The following is a 20,280-nucleotide window of genomic DNA, read 5'->3' as shown; positions in this document are numbered from 1 at the left end:
TGAACATGATGTGAAGTATCATGAGAAAAATATCAAAGCCTTACATTCTGGTTGTGATACAAAGACTGTATTTTTCCTTTCACCTCAGTGTAGAAGTTCAACCTACTTTCATCTCATCCACTCTCATCTGATATCTTGCCTGATGACTGTATTCCCAGATCAGGTCCACTAAGAGTGAGCAGAGGTCTGTATCCCCAGAATGCGTCTCTGTTAGTGATCATAAAATAGAAACCAGAAGAGGAGGATGGCCAACCAGAGATTAAAATCATGCACTTTTCCCAGTTTACCTGCACTTTTGGGTTACACACAGGATTTCAGGTCTGTTGGTCATTATTTCCTTTCATGAATGTTATGTTCATCTTAAGAGTTAATTAAATTACAAAATATGGGAACCACCAGGAGAAATAGAGCTGCATTTGGTTTTATGTACCCTTAGATGTGCTAAAGTAAGAAAATCAATGCCTTAAGCAATTTCATACTATTCTGTGTCTCAGTTCTACCATTCTGTGTCTCTAAAATCTATTTGTGCTTTTTTGTTTGTTTCATTTCTAGGATTTCTTTTTCCTGAAAAAAAAAAAAATTGCATAGGAAGTGCAGAAGTCAGTGACTGATTTACTTGACAGTGTTCAGCTTACATGAAGGTTTCATTTTTTTGCAGTCTTTCTACAAAGCAGCCAACTAAAACTCTGCTTCCAACATAGGCACTTCAAGGTCATATTTCTTTGTTTCCACCACAGGTCAGATCCCATCACCAGGAAAAACTAATTTCAAAGCATCTTCCATCACAGGCACTCCAAGATATTGAAATGAAACACCCAGCCAAAGAAAATACTTTTTCTTTAACCCATCAACCCTGCGTCAGTGAAGCAGAACTCTCCTCCAGCTCTGGCAATAAGGTTTGCTAGTCAGGTAGCAAATGCGCTTCGGTGGCTTAGACCTCCGTAATATTTTCTCTCTCCTGCAGGACATTTACTTCAAGAACAGTTAAAAGACAGATACGTCTCCTTTGAGCCTTTTAGCATGTCCACGTTACGTTATTCCACGTGTTGATTTGAGTACTTTAAACACTTGCTTTGTTCTCTATTGTAGGTCATGGGTTATATGGGACATTTGAAATGTTGTCCTCCTGGAGAAAAACTAGAGAAGACCAACATGTTAAAGAGAGGACTGCAGCCGTATTTGCAGACTCCATGCTCTCGTTTTCTCTCACCACTGCCATGTACCTGGTCACTTTTGGAATAGGTGCCAGTCCCTTCACTAACATTGAAGCAGCCAGGATTTTCTGCTGCAATTCCTGTATTGCAATTTTCTTCAACTACCTCTATGTACTCTCCTTTTATGGTTCCAGCCTGGTGTTTACTGGCTACATAGAAAACAACTACCAGCATAGTATCTTCTGTAGAAAGGTACCAAAGCCAGAGGTATTGCAAGAGAAGCCTGCATGGTATAGGTTTCTTCTGACAGCCAGATTCAGCGAGGACACGACAGATTCAGAGGAAACGAACACCTATGAGAGTCATCTTTTGGTGTGGTTCCTTAAACGTTATTATTGTGACTGGATAACAAACACTTATGTCAAGCCTTTTGTAGTTCTCTTTTACCTTGTTTATATTTCCTTTGCCTTAATGGGCTACCTGCAGGTCAGTGAAGGGTCAGACCTGAGCAACATCGTAGCGACCGCCACACGGACCATTGAGTATACTACTGCCCAGCAGAAGTATTTCAGTAACTACAGCCCGGTGATTGGGTTCTACATCTACGAGTCAATAGAGTACTGGAACACCAGTGTCCAGGAGGACGTGCTGGAGTATACCAAGGGCTTTGTGAGGATATCTTGGTTTGAGAGCTACTTAAATTACCTTAGGAAACTCAACATATCTACCGGATTGCCCAAGAAAAATTTCACTGATATGTTGAGGAACTCCTTCTTGAAGGCCCCTCAGTTTGCCCATTTTTCAGAGGATATCATCTTTTCCAAGAAATACAACAATGAAGTCGATGTTGTGGCCTCCAGGATGTTCTTGGTGGCCAAGACAATGGAAACCAAGAGGGAAGAACTTTATGACCTCCTGGAGACCCTGAGGAAGCTCTCTCTCACCTCCAAGGTGAAATTCATCGTTTTCAATCCATCATTTGTGTACATGGATCGTTATGCCTCTTCAGTGGGAGCCCCCTTACAAAACTCCTGCATTAGTGCTTTATTTCTGCTCTTCTTCTCTGCATTCCTGGTGGCAGACTCTCTGATCAATGTCTGGCTCACTCTAACTGTTGCCTCGGTTGAGTTTGGAGTTATAGGTTTTATGACCTTGTGGAAAGTGGAACTAGATTGTATTTCTGTGTTGTGCTTAATTTACGGAATTAATTACACAATTGACAACTGTGCTCCACTGTTATCAACCTTTGTCCTGGGCAAAGAATTCACAAGAACTAAATGGGTGAAAAATGCCCTGGAAGTGCATGGGGTAGCTATTTTGCAGAGCTACCTCTGCTATATTGTTGGTCTGATTCCTCTTGCAGCTGTGCCTTCAAATCTGACCCGTACACTGTTCAGGTGCTTGTTTTTAATAGCATTAGTCACCTTCTTTCACTGCTTTGCCATTTTACCTGTGATATTGACTTTCCTGCCACCGTCCAAGAAGAAGAGGAAAGAGAAGAAGAATCCTGAAAACCGTGAGGAAATAGAGTGTGTTGAAATGGTGGATATGGATAGCACCCGAGTGGTTGACCAAATTACAACAGTCTAACTTGTTTGTTTGTTGCTTTTTTACACTAGGTCTTACTTAGAAAAAAAAAAAAAAAAAAAAAAAAAAAGAAAGAAACCAGTGCTGACTCAGTATCTGGGGAGAGAAAGGGGTTTGGAGGTTTCTCCTCCCCTCTCTAAACTAAATCCAGGAATATCCAAAACAATGGGAGAATTTCAAAAAAAAAAAAAAAAAAAAAAAGAGCGGGGGTATTGTACCTTGATCAGCTCCTATAACAGATATTATTAGAGAATTTGCATACCCATGCAATGAGGGGTTGAGTTTTAGAACATGATGTAAGACCTAATGAGAGAGGTTGGGTTCCTAAGCAGTCTTCTGCATTGCCTGTACTGCAGATACTGCAATTATTGTTGCTAAACCCCATCAGATTGAAAGGTCAACTGTCAAGGCTGAAGTAGCACTAAGTGTTCGCTGGATGTAAAGGCTTTACAAACTTTCTGCACAGCAATAACTCAAGTCAGTGAGTCAGCTCTTATAGGTCTTAGCCATCACATTTAATTTTTCTTTCCTCCCCTAATCTAAACATTTATGCAAGACTGTATAACAGATAGCAAACTGTACTGGAAAAAAAAAAAGCAGTACACAGCAACCAAACAATTTCCAAACCCTTTTGTGTTATAAATCTTCTTTTTTTCCTAAAAATATCCTTATTTTAAAATGTAAATCATCCCATGTAACATTTTTAATCATGATTTTATAGCTGTTTCTGTTTCTTATAAAAACAAAAAAAAAAAAAAGAAAAAAAAAGAAAAAAATCCCAGTGACTCTGTCACTCTAGAAAATATATAATTATATTTTATAAATGTCTCGCTACTAGGTAAACACATAACCTGCTTTACCAACTGTAATTTTGTTAGCACTCTACTAACACGTGCGAGTGGATCTAGCAGCAGACAGAAGACGGTGTACTGAATATTTCAGCACCAAAATCCATGACACAGACCTCACGTATTAATATATCATCAAGAAAGTGAATGTTAGGGCTCTTTTAGTGAGAGCCTATTTCAGGCCATTCACTGGTAATGCATACTAAGAGGATTAGTGGGTAGTTTTACGTAATGTATAACTTAATCCTTCGATCTTCCTAGAGTACTGGTAAAGCAATAGACCTTACAGCTATGGGCTCTTCCAAGAGATGCATACCAAGAGAGTTGTACATAACAAACTGAAGGCTGGGACTGCAGTTTAGCAGTAGGAAGTTTAACAATGTCCCCAAAGAGCCCGTAACAAAGGGGCCTATTGGAAACATCACATCTGAAGAAAGAAAGAAAGAAAGAAAGAAAGAAAGAAAGAAAGAAAGAAAGAAAGAAAGAAAGAAAGAAAGAAAGAAAGAAAGAAAGAAAGAAAGAAAGAAAGAAAGAAAGAAAGAAAGAAAGAAAGAAAGAAAGAAAGAAAGAAAGAAAGAAAGAAAGAAAGAAAGAAAGAAAGAAAGAAAGAAAGAAAGAAAGAAAGAAAGAAAGAAAGAAAGAAAGAAAGAAAGAAAGAAAGAAAGAAAGAAAGAAAGAAAGAAAGAAAGAAAGAAAGAAAGAAAGAAAGAAAGAAAGAAAGAAAGAAAGAAAGAAAGAAAGAAAGAAAGAAAGAAAGAAAGAAAGAAAGAAAGAAAGAAAGAGAAAGAAAGAGGTTATAAAGATTACATTACCAAGTCTTTTTGGAGCTGTGAGTTCTAAATCAGTAATTCTGTCAGCATCTGTGATGTGGAGTAATGCAGATAAAGAAGCATCTCTTCCTTCCTCCACCCCTCCACCCTTCAGAACTACAAGTTTATTACTGTAAGGGTTTATTATGGGGTTGGACCCCCGTGGGGTTATGCAAGCCAGTTCTGTAGGTTTTGCTGGGAGTGCTCCAGCTATAAATGGACTGCGAATACCCGGCTGCAGGAATCTGGCCTGTATGTTGGGTGATCTCATGAATGTATGGACCCAAGAGTGCAGTAAAAGTTTTCAGCAGCTGGCACAGTGCTTGCTTCAGCCGTGGTATCTAGAGGTGGGATGGGTATTGCAGGGGCTTGGGCTGCTGAGAGCACTGTGTCTCAGAGGATGCCTGTGTTACACAGACCTATTATCTCATCTGTGGCCGCAGCCCCGGGGTATGCTTCATTGTGTAAAAATTCTCTAAAGCATCAAGTCCTGGCAACCCCCAGCTGCTAATGCCGCCTTGTAAATATGAATTTTCAAGCAAAGAGATACTTCTAGAGCTTCCTTCCTGGAAGAAAAGATAACCAGATATTTTGCCTTCCCTGAGCAAAATGTTACTAACTAGCAAAACAAGTTGGCAGAGCAGCTGGCAACGTTTGCTTTCCCCTGGATAACTCTCTTCTCTGACCAGAAGGGAAGGAAGCAGAGTTCAGGAATGCACAGGCTCTTTGCTTGAACAAACACCATTTGCTGTAGTAGCAACAGTAACAACAACTTCAGCCTTGGCAGAAGTCAGGCAGACACCTTGAAGACAGCCAAATGAATGTGAGGTGAGGGGAAAGACCTGTTTCCTCTCTTTTCTTTAGACTCAGGCATGGGGCTATGTTTTCCAGACAGAAATCATTCCTCCAATGTACTTTCAGTGTAGATTTTCTGTGACGGCCATTATGTCATTTAAATAACAATCTCCCTATATCCTGGCTGCTCAAGAGGCAGCTGCAGTGACTTTTAAAATTCAGAGGGCATTAACAAATCAGTTGAGAGCTACAGAGAAATTGCAAACCATTTTTGACAGCAGCAATCTTCTGGCTTGTGGGACACCTGGAAACAGATGTGTGAAAAAGGTGGTTTGTACATGGCAGAGAGGAATAAATACATAGCAAGCACTGATTTGACACCTCTGCTGTCCCTGATGCTATCACTTGCAAATGCAGGATGCAAGGATGGCTACCGTAAACCTCCCACATCTAATTGAAATGCATAGATAGGAGTGTCTTTAAAGAGATGTCCAAAGACAAGCTTCTAGTTTCATAGGTCTCTCATTAAGTCTCAGCATGTGAAGCCTTCAGAGGTCTTCAGGGAAGGTGAGAAAAACAGTGATAAAATCACTCTTCTGTCTCCAAAACCAATGCAAAAAGAACACGGAGGCCCTGGTATGGCAAAGCACAAAAGTACAAGTTTAGGTATCCACAGAAGATAGGGTGAGAAGTCATGAAGCCCACATCTTTGCCCCAAGGAAGAGACAATGATATTGAAGTTGTTTCTGAGTGATATTTGTAACAGTCCATTCTTAAAGGTCTTTTAAAGGCAGATTCTTCCCCCACCAGGTTCCTCCCGTGCCATCTTACCCCAAAAATAACTCATTCTGGCTGTCCGCAACCAGGAAGGAGAAGAGGAGCCATGTCCCTTTCCACACAGAGAAGGCCAGGCCAGGCCAGACCTGGCAAGGGACAGCTTCTGAAGCCTCCCCACCCCTCAGAAACCCAAAGCAGAGCCAAAACCAGCTTCCCTACGTGTCTCACCGTGTTTCACCTCAAGTTGCCACTCTGTTCCCAACTTGCAGGCTTGGTGACGTAAAGCCATGAAAATGCTTAGGGTGTCCTCAGCCAAGGTCCAAGAGATTCCTGCCTGAATCCTGATGTGTCTGAGAGAGACACCACATGCTCCTTCTCTCCAGGTAGCTTGAATACCTCAGCATGAACCAGAAACAGCACCTTCTCAAGGCTTCTCAGACTATGCTAACCCACTTTGGCCTTCCTTCCCTTTGACTTTTTCCTCTGGAGCAATTGTCTTCACCAAAGTCAGTTGGTACTTGCTGCATCCGCTGATTAACAGGTGCAGATATTGTGCTCTGTTCTCAGCCCAAAGCACTCCAAAATGCCAACTCTGTGTAAGATTTTACCCTCACTGGTGAACCTCTATTTTGGAAGACTACCTAGGCTTAAGCAGTTTTTGTCACACTCTTGTCTTTCTAGCCCAGGTTTCACTGTGGTTTTGTTTGCAATATAGACAACCCAGCTTTTGTATAAATTTAGTGAGTAACAAACTATTATACACTGTCAGGCACTGACTAAAATTGAACAGCAAAAATTTTAATTATGGATAACAAGAATATATAGGACGGTGGCTCACTGAGAGCATATATCTTCTACAAACATTGACATTTCCATACAGTAAGGTATGGTGTATAGCATATTTTTACTACAGGGTAAGCATGGGAAAAAATAACCAATATGAGTGCATATGACCAGCCCATTTTTCTTACAACGTAATTCCTAATGTTGGCTTAGCACAAGTCCATTTTCAATTTACAAGTGCTCTAATTGGAGGGAACAAAAATGAAGAGAGAAAAGTTGGTATAGTTGGAATAACTTAAGCATAAAAATTAATTGATGAAGCCAGAATTTTCTGCCCAAAGCTTTATGTGAAAATGTTCTATCTAGATTAAAATTAGAGCTGTGAAGGCTGAGAAAAGCCTGTGTAGCAAAGAAAGGTTTTCCAAAGACAAGAAAACACATTTAGCATGGAAAACTGCATGAACCTGAAGGGAAAACAACACCAAAGTGGCTTGAGGTTGCATTGAGCCATGTGAGGATTTGCATCTGCTCTCAGAAGCTTTCTGAGCCAGTGCTGAAGTCAGGTAACATGTGTACTGTAAATTGAAAGGTGTACTTTTAAAGGCTTTTCTCGCGGCTAACTGTCCTCTGGTGAGCCACCAAATCCCACCGCAGCCAACACCTTGCTTATTTTTATTAAAAGAGGAAACAAAACAGAGTGGCTGCACACCTGGGTAAAATTCAGAAGAGTCAGACGTGACTTCTCTTTTAAACAGGGAGAACATCAGAAAGAGCTCTTTAGCATGTGGTTTTTGTGGGAGAAATAATGGTTGTTGCAGAAGTTAGCAAATGGGTGCTTTTCATGTTTCTCAGCTTTGGAAATAGAGCAGTCCTGGAGATTTGGGAAAAGGGAGCAGGGTGTAGGAGCTGGCCTTTCGTTTGTTCTGTGCCCTGAGCTACTGCATTTACCCTTGCATGGATGGGAGCTGAAGGCAGGATGGGAAAACAAGAAGGAAACAGGATGCACGTTGGGCACACCACAGCCAGGGGCAAGGGCACCTCCCAGGGCACCATCTAGGGCACCAGGTCTGTGCCTCAGCCTGACCCCACACCTCATGCAGGGTGCAAGCAGCCCCGAGCATGCACAAGGGCCTGTGCACACACAGCAAGCTCCTGGTGTGCCTGATGTTACAGCAGTGCCTCACTGCTTTCTGAATCAGAGCTCACAAGTCCATGGGAAGCCACTTTCTGGAAAAACCCTGAACAGAAACTGTTACCAAGAGCCCTTTCCTCCCTTGCATTTGTGGATATTAAAACTCCACATAAATATGATTAATATTTTATCCATATAAAGCAAATTGTAAGATTTGGGGCGCATACGTAGGGGCAAAGTGTTTCTTCCTGCAGCTCTGATGAGAAGGCAGCATAGGCAGGCAGCATCCTCCACCTGCAGCAGGGCACCACACCTCTGTCATAGGGATACCCCCACGAACCCCAGGGCAGGCACAGGGGGAACCTTACTCCCCCTGCCCCCATCCCCAATCTCATTAGCGAAGGGGGAGATTTAGCTCCAAATTTTGTCAGAAATGGGCACCCAGGGAGCCCTTGTGAAACCCATCCTCTGCCAGGATAGTGCAAGGGAAAACTCGTCTGTTTGTGTTTTTTTGTTGTTGTTTTTATTTTGGAGAAAGGCATGGCAAAGGCATGGTCCCATGAGAGGATTTGAAGATGTATTCCTGCTCAATGTGCACAGGTTGGGGCGGAGGGATGTGGTCTCTGCAGAGGTGCCACCGCTCGCCCCGTGGCAGTCAGGATCCAGCTCCTTGCCCAGAGGAGGGCACCTGAGCATCACCTGCAGCTGCCTGGGGCAGCTGCTTCTCCAGCATCGGTTGGTCTGGTGTAGCTGCTGTTCTGCAAGTCATCACCTTTCTCAGTCTGGGGGAAAAAAAGTCAGTATAAATAATTCTAGGTTATTTAAGCTCCAAGTCTTAATCTGTGCATCACATAAATGGCTTGCAAGATGTCAGGGGTTTTTGTTTGGGCTTTTTTTAACCTATTTTTACTATTTTTGTATTAATTTAGGAAAAAAAAATTGTATAATGAATCTCAATGTATAGCATAAGCCTAAAATAAAACGGCTGTCTCTCTCTTTGCTTCCTGTGCTCCCACACTGCTGCAGAAGTCCCGTGCTGTCACCTGGCCAGCAAACAGATTTACCTGTCCTCACCCAAGCAGCCAGGCAGTGTGTCCTCTCCAGCTGCCACCAGAGAGGGACAGCGGAGCAGTTTGTGGCACCTGCTCTCTGCTCACACAAGAAATAGACTTACCCAGAGCTGGTAGGTGGATGCGAAGCACTACTCTTGAGCAGATCTGTTACTATTAAAAATGCTCTCCCCGACACCTCAGCATCCACAAAGTTGGGAGATCCCATCACCACCACACCTCTCACGCTGTGGTCGCAGCCCTGCGATCTCCCCATCCCTGCAGCCCATCAGCCTTCCCCCACTGGGCAGACCACTCAGTTACACCTTTCCCTGTGTTTTTGGGAAGGTGAGCAGCATCCCTATAGACCCACCCAGACAAAACTGCTGTGATGTTGGTGCAGACTGCTTCTCCAAGCGACAAGGGTGACAGGCACAGCTGCTCTGTTGCAGCTGTTTGGAGGTAAAAAGGAGGTAAAAATCAGTTTCCTCTCAAGAGCAAAGGAGCCAGATCCGAGAGTCACTGCAAACAGCAGCAGGACTGAGAGCAGGGGGTGGGATTTGGCTGCAGCCGCATTGCCAGGGCTTTTGGCCACTTCAGTTTGATGGGGAGTTTAAGGCTGCTGTTCAAGGGTGGCTTCTGTCACCTGCTCCTGACCTAGTCCCTGCCAGCCTCACGTCACCTTAAATTCATGATCCATAAGCACTGATGGCAGAAATTCTGGCTAAAAGAGAAAATCAAATTATATTCATTTTCCAATCGATAATCTAATGCAAGAGAGGCTATATGTAAATGCCACACAGGACCTCCAAGAGCAGCACTCCCGACCAAGGCTAGTGTGCCTTTTTTGTCTACGTTAGCAAGAGCTGTTCATGTAATTCTCCATAGACATATCTTATAAAAATCAAACATGCAATGGGTACATTTTATTCTGAAAATTCATCTGCATGTATACCTTCAGGACACAAGCATGCAAAGTCTGATCTTTAGGTCATCAGGAATACAGCTAAGCCCAGCAAATGCTCACAAGTCTCGAAGTTACATGTGCAATTCTTACACTGCTACATGTCAGTCAGAATACTGTAATTCCAAATTGGCACATTTCATTATTTGTACAACTACTTTACAGACATAAACCGGGCAGGGTTAGGGACTGAAAACATTAGAGTGTGCTCATATTTACATTCATCTTGTTATAGATTTAGGAAATGTAAGAATCATGTTAAAGGCCTTGACAGCTGGATAGCCAGAGCATGCAGAATATTCTATTCTGATTCTTCTGCCACATTCAATCCCCTGATATCTACCCCATGAGCAGGCATAGTTCTGAGCAAGACTGACACTTGTGTTCCTAGAAATTACCAAGTTGCACAGGTGAAGTTTGCTGGAAACAAAATTTTAAATGTATGCAAACAAACCGATGCCAGAAAACACAATGTGCAAAAAAAAATATGCCTTCACATACTGATTGTATCTCATAATTAGCAATCTGTTCACTGATGCTACAAGTAAAAATGGTTTTATATTTGTCAGCTATATTTAGAAAACTATATGCCCACTAAAATACATATAGTGCAGACAACCCCATACCAATTATGTATTTTATATATGCCCAGTTAAAGATGGCTCCATTAAAAGAGAGAAGGAAAAACCAACCCAGAAATGTAGTTGAAAGCTGTCAGTAAAAATGTTTTAACTGTCCTGGAATTAGTAATGTAAGGGGGTGGAGCAACAGAGAAGCTACTGAAGAGTTTAGGAACAAAGCAGCTAGCTGCACAAATGCAGAAGTGTTGAGAAAGGAAAATCCTTGGGTGTTATTGTACCAGGTGGATGGGAGAGCTGGTATAAAAAAATCTGGGTTGCAAAAGGAAGGAACGTCTAATGAGAATAAGGAAAGAGCAAAATGTGTGAGCATATATAGGATTCGCACTTCTAACATATGCTAAGGCTGCCTAACAAAAGACAGGGTCTGTCCACATGCACAAAAACGTAATTTCACAGCTGCCTAATTACATTAATTTAAATATAGATTCACTACCTCACTGCTTTGGAATAAAAGGTGGATAACATTCATAGTTGAGTCTGGAGCCCAGAGCTGGAGACTTAAGCATGATATATACAAAATATCATACAGAGAAAGAGATCAGTCAGATGCACTCTGGCTCATAACTTACTGCAAAATAACAAATGGCCTCTCCATCTCTTTGAACAAAATTCTTACAGAAAAGCAGCTGATTTTTAATGTTTCTGAAACAGGCATAACTTCCTGATAAAATACTCATCTGTTAGAGGGATTCTTTTTTCTTTTGAAGATGTGATCAATTTTCTCTCTGGACAAAAGGAGCCCTGAGGCACATTACCTGCAGTGGGAAGTGGGAGATACCAGCTCTCTTAAGGTGATTCCTGAGTCAAGAACATCTGCAATCGAATTTTTCTCTTTTCTTTCCTCTCAGCATGCAATTGCAAGCTGTTCCGGACTTGCCTATTCGCAGTCATGTATAAATCACTACACCACATCCCTGGCAGCAGGGAAGGTGGGCTTCTGCAGAGTCTCTCCCGGTGTTGGCTCCAGAGGCTGTGGTCACGGTGTGATTTCAGGATATTCCTGTTTATTAGCCCCTCTGACGGGAGCCATTTCTGCCCATGGTTCAGATCTGACTGGAAGGGTCACTACAGCAGCTATGGCAGAAAAGCCAAATACATTTTGCTGCACTGACATAGCTCTGATAAACAGGAGGGATATGACATATATTATTAGGTCTAGAAAGGAGAAACATTCAAAGCCCAATGTCAGAACACCGTATTATATTTAATGTCCCCATCTGTGTGGATGTTATACAACAGATTTATAATATGGATGTTGCAGAAATGGGAAGAGTAAAGAGAGAGGCAGAGAGAGAAACTACCATTCAAACGACTCATTTGGCACTCTCCAAATCTCTCCATCAAAGGAATGGTTATTGCCTCAGAGTCAGGAGTGACACCAAGCCTGAAGAATCTAATTTACAAGGAAAGGTTAAAAGAATTGGACTTAGGAAGGGGAAATTTGGAGTTGAGGTACGTGACTTCAGAATTACGGAAAGGCTTGCTAACATCTGTGAGTTCCTTTTCTTCTCCCAGTGTGTGTTTCGAAAGGCAAGTTCTCAGAATACAAAATATCTGAAGTGAGAAGTGAGTAATAAATGTATGGAGAATGTTTCACAGGTAGAACTGACAACTACATATTAGAAATTGGATAGACAAGGGAGACAAAAAGTTGACTTAGATCAGAAATGCCTAAATTTACTGTAGAGAACTCTGTAAAAACCTACACAGAAAAACTCCCAGATGTACTCATAGGCCTGAAGAACTCTTCAGGTGGTCTGTTCCAGCATCAGGATAAAAACAAGGTAAGAGTTTTAAATTATTGACACTTACAACCAATAGAGCTTTAAACTCTGGAGCCTGGGTAAGGGAGAAATGGAAAAAATGTTGGGAAAAAGACTTTAATAGCAAACTTTTGGTGTACAGCAGCATCTCTCTAAGGACTTCACAGGAGCTGTATCTAATAATACTTGGTTAAAGCATGGCCCATCATGCTTCAGATGACTTTTTTCCTTTTCCTCTAGCAGCCAAAGGCTGAGTTTCACTTTGTCTGTCCACTTTCCAAGGCAGACAGTCCCACTGACACTGCCTGAGTGCCCAAGGACCTGGGGCATAGAGCCAAGCCTGGACCAGCACAGCTTTAATAAGGAACAGCCCATGCCTGAACCACTGCCGGGCAAAGCCTTATTACTCCTTCAGCAGAGAGACCTGCATTCATATTTCTAATGTTCTTTAAAAGCTTATAAGACAAATTGGCCTCTGTGGTGCTCTGTAGATGCGCTAAGACGTAGACGTGCTATGGATGCCATCCAGGCATACTTATGCTTGCACTTCTCCTGTGCTTGGTAACCCTCAGCCTTTGGCTTTTTGCCATGCAGCCCATCTGAGGTTCACATTGCAGGTTTTATAGAGATAACTGCTTGGTGAAAGAGATTTTGTTTAGATCAAACCCATCTTCATATATATGGGCTGTTTTATTCGCCCCTGAAGGTTTTTCGCACCTGCCATCTCTGTCCTCTGTTAGCATGTTTTTAAATGAAGGTGGAGACAGCAGGAAAAATAGGATTGTAGAGCAAGTAAAAGTCCGATTGTTTTTGCTAAGTGGCAGCTGATTTTGTATGGCTTAATTGCCAGTGATTTTGTGAGGGTTGATTTCCACTACCAAATTTTCAAAAAGTGCTTAATATTCTGCTCCTAAGCCAGGAAGACTCTGGATTTTCAGTATACTGATATGGCGGAGTACAACAACTGGCTTCAAAACATGTCCAGTAGAAAAAAATAAATAAATAAATAAATCAGAAAGGGGAAGAGAGGAAGACAGAATTGCAGTTTCTGAGATTTTCAGCATAAAATATTGGCATTTCTTTAATAAAAGGCTCACATTTTTGCTTTTGTTCTGATGGGAAAATCCTACTGGGTGACAAATTTGAAGTATATAAAGTCATTTGCAAAAATTCTGTCTGAATTAGGCAATGTTTTTGATGAGCCTGCAGGAGTTGCAGTGAATGAGAGGCTGCTGTGCAGGAGGGGAGTGGTAGAAGGTGAGCTGAGAAAAGATCTGTCTTGTCTGACTTGCTCAGCCTTGTCATGGACCCAGCCAACAGCAGCGTGCCCAGCACCAGAGCAGGAGGGTGTCTGTGTTTTGATACAATCATTTATGGAACAGTGAAGTGGTAAATAGTTCCCTGGTAAGGAGGGCACCCACCAAGCTTATTTCAAAATGCTGCTGAAGGGAAGGAAGGTCTCAAGGTCCAACTCCACCAGCAGGGCAAAGTGGGGCAGATGAGCTGAAGGCAAACAGTGCTGATCAGGAAGGCAATAGCAAATGCAAACAATAGCAAACAGAAAGCATGAGGAAACAGATTTGAATGTAGAATCTGCTAAATATTACCAAAAAGTCTCTGATCCAGAAAAAAAAAAAAAAAAAAAAAAAAAAAAAAAAAAAAAGTCAGAGAATGATCACTGAAGCCCAAACCCTCTTACAGATCTTAACTCATTGTTATACCTTGCTCAGCAGTTCCCCGGTGCTCACACAACCATTCTGTTTCAATTCTCTAGACTTAGTTCCCATTAATATACGTTAAATCAGCCAACAAATAAATACAAGCACACATTCAGAGATCTCAAGTAGTGAATTACATGGTCATCCTTTACAGCTACACTTACTACTAAAACATATGGGAAATATATAGATTTCACAAAACAATGGGAAAATATGTACAAAATTTGAGTCTACCTGAAAACAGTTTGCATCAAATTGGCCAAACAGAAGTTAAAAATTATTTCCAGATAAAACTTTTATAAGCTTTAAATGTGACAGTAAAGTATCTCCATTCAAGCCTTCTGAAGAGAACTAGGGAGAACAAATGTGAATTGCAATTTAAAGAAGCAAGCAAGCAAATTGTGACCAGAGTATGTCTATAAAACCTTGGCAGTTGACCTTCACTGGGTGAGGATGGTAAGTGGTTTGGAGAACCAGCACTTCATCAAGTGGTTGAGTATATTTTTACCCCTATCAAAATACGAACCAGCTCTTCAGGTAATAGCTGATCAAGCAAGGTTTGTCCATTTGCCTGCTCTCAGTGAGCATGAAAAACATCATGTTCCTAAATTAACCCGTGATTTCTGCTGACTTTGATTACTTCAGATATATTTCTGTTAACCACTAAGGGAAAGAAAATCCAAAATAAAAATGCTCCAAAGCTTTAATACTTTTTCTTTTCTCAAGAACCTACCCCACCCCTCCCATTAGCTTCTTCTTTTGCTATGTCAGACCTCTCTGATGATATTCCCCAGTTTCAGCCAACTGGCTCAAGCGCTCCCCTACCACACTCTTGCAATTGTAAGCACTCAGGGGTTCCACTAAAAGGGTGGCTGGATGCAGCTTCAGGACTAATTGTATCCTGTGCGTTATAGAATTATGCACCAACAGCTAAAAGGACACAATGACAAGGTGAACTATTGTGACACACACTGTGTAATGTCATACAATCAAATGCAATGTTTAGTAAACATGAACCTCTTTGTCATTTTGTATTTATTTCTACAGGTTTAAAATAAAAAATTAAAAAAAAAATAAAGCACACATTTAAAAATATCCCTTTTTCCATTGCATCTCTGCAGCATTATGCAACTCCCTGGAGAGGCCGATGGGCAGGCAATGGCTGGGCCAATGCATGAGGGATTGGGCGATGACCAGCCAGGAGTGTGCAGCGACTATTGGACCAAGTTACACCTGCAGTGAGACAGCTGGGGGCTTCCAGAGGGAGTGGGAGGGAAAACAGGGGCTAGCTGGGAAGTGCCTAGCTGGGAAAACCAAATTTCTGCAGAGACAGGGACAGTAACTAGGTCGCTGCTCAGAAGCAGCGTGTTCACGGCCCATTGTGCTGGTAATGAAACACCGGAGAGTTTCTGATGCCTGGGCACCCTCCTTGGCCACAAAGCTCACAGGGGAAGCAAGGGAAAAAGCCCAGCATCACTAACAGAGTGAAATGGAGAAGTCACACAAATGGCAGATGAGCCAGGGGTTTCTGGGAGCTGCCTGGCTTCCAGAACCAGACCCCATGTGGCATGGCCCCTTCCAGAGCTGGACCAGTGCTCCTCTCCTGGTCAAAAGCCCCTGTGCTAACTCTTCCACACACAGCTAGAGGACAGGCAATTCTCCAGCATGCCCAAAAAAACAGGCAGGTGACCTGCCACTCTGCAGCAAGCCAAGCTCCTGCCAGTTTGCCCAAGGATCCATGGCTTGAGCTACAAAGCCTCTGTGGGATGTGAAGGCACTGCCTCGCAGGCCTGGGGCAGGATTGTCCCCCTCTCCTCTGGGAGTGACAGCACACATTTCCAGAGAGTTCTGTGCTTCTTTAGTAGAAGGTTTTCCTGGCACTTTGCCCTCCTGCTCTGCCATCCTCCCTCCCTCTCCCATTCTCATTTATGCTCGTTCTCATTTATCTCACATGCACATCAGATATTCCAAGGCAAAAAGGTGATCTCAGTCCATTCCCTTCTGACTTAAGCCAATGCAACTTCCATTGGCAAAGGAAAGTGATCCGTGATTCTGGCAGAATGAACATCTTCCTTTCCTCACTAAGCCTCAGAAACAAAGAAAGGTGATCTAAAGACTGGTGTCCAAAATACTTCAGAGGGAGCAAGGGGCAAGCAAGCTATTAATTTTTACAAACAATGTGCTGTTAGTCTAGTAAAAGTACAACAAGTACTAGAAGTACATCATTTGTAGAGAGGCCACATCATTTTTTTCAGTGGTTACTGAATCACAATGTCTTTTTGTGGTAGAATTTTTGATCTGTGTTTTGAATACAAAGCAATTACAGTGTCAAAAGGCATTATCTGGGGAAAAAAAAAGAAAAAAAAAATTAAAAAGCATAAAATGTAATTTTGTTCACATCCCAGAATTATCATTGCACAGGAACAATTTATTGTGTGAAATTTGAACCTCGTCTCTGAACTTTCTTGCTGTGCATTTGCACTGTATGTGTGTGTACACAGACATGTTGTGCACTCGATGGTATACTTAGCAGTCACATGAAAGGGAGATCCCACATGGGCAGTCCAAGCCCAACTACATTCAGTATTTTCACTGCTACTAGCATGGATAGTGGAAGGGAGAGGGCTTGTCTGTGCTACATTACTAAAGTGCTAAGTTAGGGAAGACTACAGGATTTCAAAGGTTGAGCATAGAAGTTAAAAAGCATTTGATACATTGGAAAAAAAAAAAAAGTTATGATATCAACAACAAAAATTTCAAAAAAGACAAATCCATAGGCACAGAGAAATGAGTGACACAAACTCAATATGTGGAAAAAATGGTCTAAACATCAGTTCTGCAGAAGAGGATCTGAGGCTGCATTCAAGTACTGCTTCACTGAGTAAAAACTAGGTACAAAACCGCCAAACCTAATCTTTACCGCATTTATTGAAAGAATAACACATGGAAGACAATTTTTGTTTCTGTTCTCCTTGGAGTCAGTGAGTCTTCAGCTGCACACTGTGGGCACAACTCTTAGAAAGAGTACAGAGGTGAATGAGAATATGGAGTCAGGAAAATATACTTTCTGTGGAAAAATCTAGTTCGCCTTGCAGAGATGAATTTGAGGAGAACCACAGTAACAATCTGCTCTATGAATAGGATGTACAGGAAGGACAGGTGTCAAATGTTTCCCATGTCCCCTGAAGGTGGAACAAGACAAAATCAGCTTAATTTGCAGCAAACTTAATTTAATTTCCATATCCTGATTCCAAGAATAGGCATGCACTGGGAATATGCTGCCTAGGCTGGCTGTGGAACCATCTTTAGCAGGGTTTCAAGAACAGGTTACACAAAAAAATGGCTTGAGAATCCTGGATACTGATTCAGTCCCTTTTCTACAAGCATAAATACATAATCCAGTATTTTCAAACCAGAGTACGATAAAAACAATTCAGGTTGCCCCAGGCTATGTCCCTTTAAATTGGCTCAGCTTGGGTATTCAGAAACAGAGGCACCTAGAATGGCTTGTCATATTACTTAATGTAAAAGCTAGATTCTTGGCCTGTAGAGGCTGAGATGTGCTTAAAAAAATGGGAGATTTATGTATCTGTATCTAATACTTTTAAGTATGGCAATTTAAAAATTTGTAGCAATTCAGCCACAAGTGGAGAAAATGTGATGTCTTCTACTGTTTTCTGATGCACTTTAATATGTAGCTATGAAATCCAGGCTCTTTGGCTCACAGAAAAACTCTGCTGTAAAACACTCTGTAAAATAGTCCCAGAAGTACAGAAAAACAGCAGAAGAAAGAGGCAAATTCATTAACCGGAAAGACAATTATTGGAAGTTAAGGAGAAAAGAAATACCACTCTAAAGACATTCCCCATTTCTTTCCTGCAAATCAATCTTTGGCTGTTTAATGAGTTCCTTTCGGCTTACGCAAATAATTCATAATGAATAATTTATCTGACTTTTTTTTCCTTCTGTTTGTCGGACATGTAAAGGCAAATTGGTTTCTTCTCACATACCCATTACTCAAAATTATGTTAGTACATCTTTCTGTGAGCGTGTTTCCACCGCAGTGACTTTGCTCTACTGTTGCGTGTTGATACCACCAGCCTGAGGCAAGTACCCCACCTTCTGTTTTCCACACAGAGATTCCTTCAGGCTGCATTAGGTCCTGCTTTCAATCAGCCTCTGCAGAATCTCTCTCTTTCTAACCTCCAAACCTGAACATCTGAACGGGATGCAGGTGTCTGTATTAAGATGGACAGCGGGAATCGCTGCAGGCACCAACCTAGGGACCTTCCCGGGCTCCTGCTTTCTGAATTAGCTGGCTGAAGGGAAGCAATATTTACCAGGGAAACAGAAGCAGCACTCTTCCAGGTGTTCTCTCTCTCCTATTTAGTCCCTCTGTATCTTCCATATTTTTGGCTGGCCTGATATAATTCACCATTATGTTTATGCTTACACTTGTTTTGCACCTGAGTGGTAGGGAAAGGATTATGACTTTAGTCTCAAGTCTCATCATAATAGTCCCTTCCTGAAGGAAACTGTCACCGTACCGAGAGTCACCCTGATTTGGGGTCAGAGAGGGTGGTAGGGTACAGTACATGGACAAACAGAGGGAGCTCTCCTGCTACTAGGAACAAAGAATAAACGCTTGTGTGGAGGACTTTCAGTTCAACTCTGTCATGAAATTTGGGGATGCCAGACTGATCAGCTACCACAGCAGGCATTGTTTGTGTCATGTAATGCACCAAGGATGCCAGAAAATGGCAGAGAATTAGAAAGGTCCCTCAGCAGGCAAAGTTTGGAAGAGAAAGGAAAGCTTAAACAGGACTACACTTTTTTTCCAGATGTGCTTTTCCAAATCTTTTGATGATTGCATTACATGGAAGCGGTTCTATTACAGTGGTTTGAAGTGGAGAAAATTAAGGGCAACATTAACTGCACGCTGAAATATTTGACTTGATAGCAAGACATTTTGCTGTATTAGATATAATGTATCCCGCTCCATCAAATATCTTCTCTAACCACGTCATCTTTAACCTTTTCAGTGGAGAAAGTCATATGCGTAGTGTGTCTTCGCAGAATCAACTTCCTTATAAGCACCCCTCAGACTTTCTCACCGCTTCAAACTCCTAGAAAAAGACATTCAAAGTTACCAGGAACAATTTTATTCACAAATGAAAAGGCTTGTCTTCTTTACTGCAAATGATAGGCCATCTAAAACTGCTGACTATTTGTTGCTGACATGTTAAAGTGGGAGAGCTTGCATGGTGGAGATAAAAAGGGGGGAGGAAGGAGAGAGTGGAGCAAATGAAAGAATAGAAAGCATGCAAGGAGAGAAGTGAGATTAAAAGGACAAAGGAAAAAGAGAAGTAAATAAATAAATGGGTTGGGAGAAAAAAAAAGGTCACAAAAGGAGGGAAAAATATACTTTTGTGACACCCTCAGTAGAAAAGAAAAAACAGTGAAGAAAGAAAAAAAAAAAAAAAAAAAAGATATTAGGAAAATGTAATGATGATACCACATCTTAAAATACCTCTGAGAAAATAGTGAGTGATGTCAAAACTCCAGTAATTGAATTTTTCACCTTGAAAAGCCAACGATGGTTTTGCTTCAATGCTTAGCCACACAAAATCAAACTCCAGGTCTCTGACTGAAAGTATTTCTTACTGAAGTCAACAAGAATCAATAGGAACAGCAGCATTAAAATCTATGTTGTTTTCATCACAGAAAATGTAAACACAATACTCTTTCCATATCTGTACTTCTGTCTCTTCGTAGCCTCTGACACTCTCCTAATATATGTCTATCCCAAAACCACTGTTGTTAGCCTTCCTCTATTGATGGCATCTAGCTGAAGAGAAGACAGAAAGGGAGAGTGCACGTATCATCTGTTCTTAATAAATAATCATTAAAAGACACGTCAATAGCACCGCTGCTTTCTCCAGCACTTAGTCTATTTGCCTCGAGCCAGCTCCTCTGTACTTTCTCCCTATTCTTGCATAATTGAATACTACATCTTACCTCTTTTTTCTGTGCAAGGACTACTCTTATCTGAAAAGTATTGCAAACTCATTCAAATTTCATGAATTCATACTGGGCCTAATGCAAACTAGCCGGGAAGTGGTACAGGAAAAACAAATAAATGAGTAAACTGACACCTCCTCGCTGCCTGTCAATACTTCTTCTTTTGTTCTTTCTTTTAACAGCTCCCCGGGCCTGGCTTGCCTCCCCCCTTTTCTCTTTCTGCAACACAAACTGAAAAA

At 41.7% G+C, this 20,280-nt stretch overlaps 1 protein-coding gene across 2 annotated transcripts in view; it reads left to right on the top strand.

Annotated features, from left to right (window-relative positions):
* PTCHD1 (patched domain containing 1) overlaps positions 1–2,819 on the top strand; it is a 30,669-nt gene extending 27,850 nt beyond the window's left edge. For both annotated transcript variants that reach the window (XM_068687397.1, XM_068687407.1), the window contains one exon: positions 1,090–2,819. In XM_068687397.1, coding sequence (XP_068543498.1) covers positions 1,090–2,744 — 1,655 coding nt within the window. In that variant the 3' untranslated portion in view covers positions 2,745–2,819. The remainder of the gene's footprint in view (positions 1–1,089) is intronic.
* The last annotated feature ends 17,461 nt before the right edge of the window (positions 2,820–20,280 follow it).

Source organism: Anas acuta, chromosome 1 (genome assembly GCF_963932015.1).
Source record: "Anas acuta chromosome 1, bAnaAcu1.1, whole genome shotgun sequence".
Classification (NCBI taxonomy): Eukaryota; Metazoa; Chordata; class Aves; order Anseriformes; family Anatidae; genus Anas; species Anas acuta.
The sequence above is the reverse complement of the archived record's forward strand: the minus strand, read 5'-3'. Positions and strand labels throughout refer to the sequence as shown.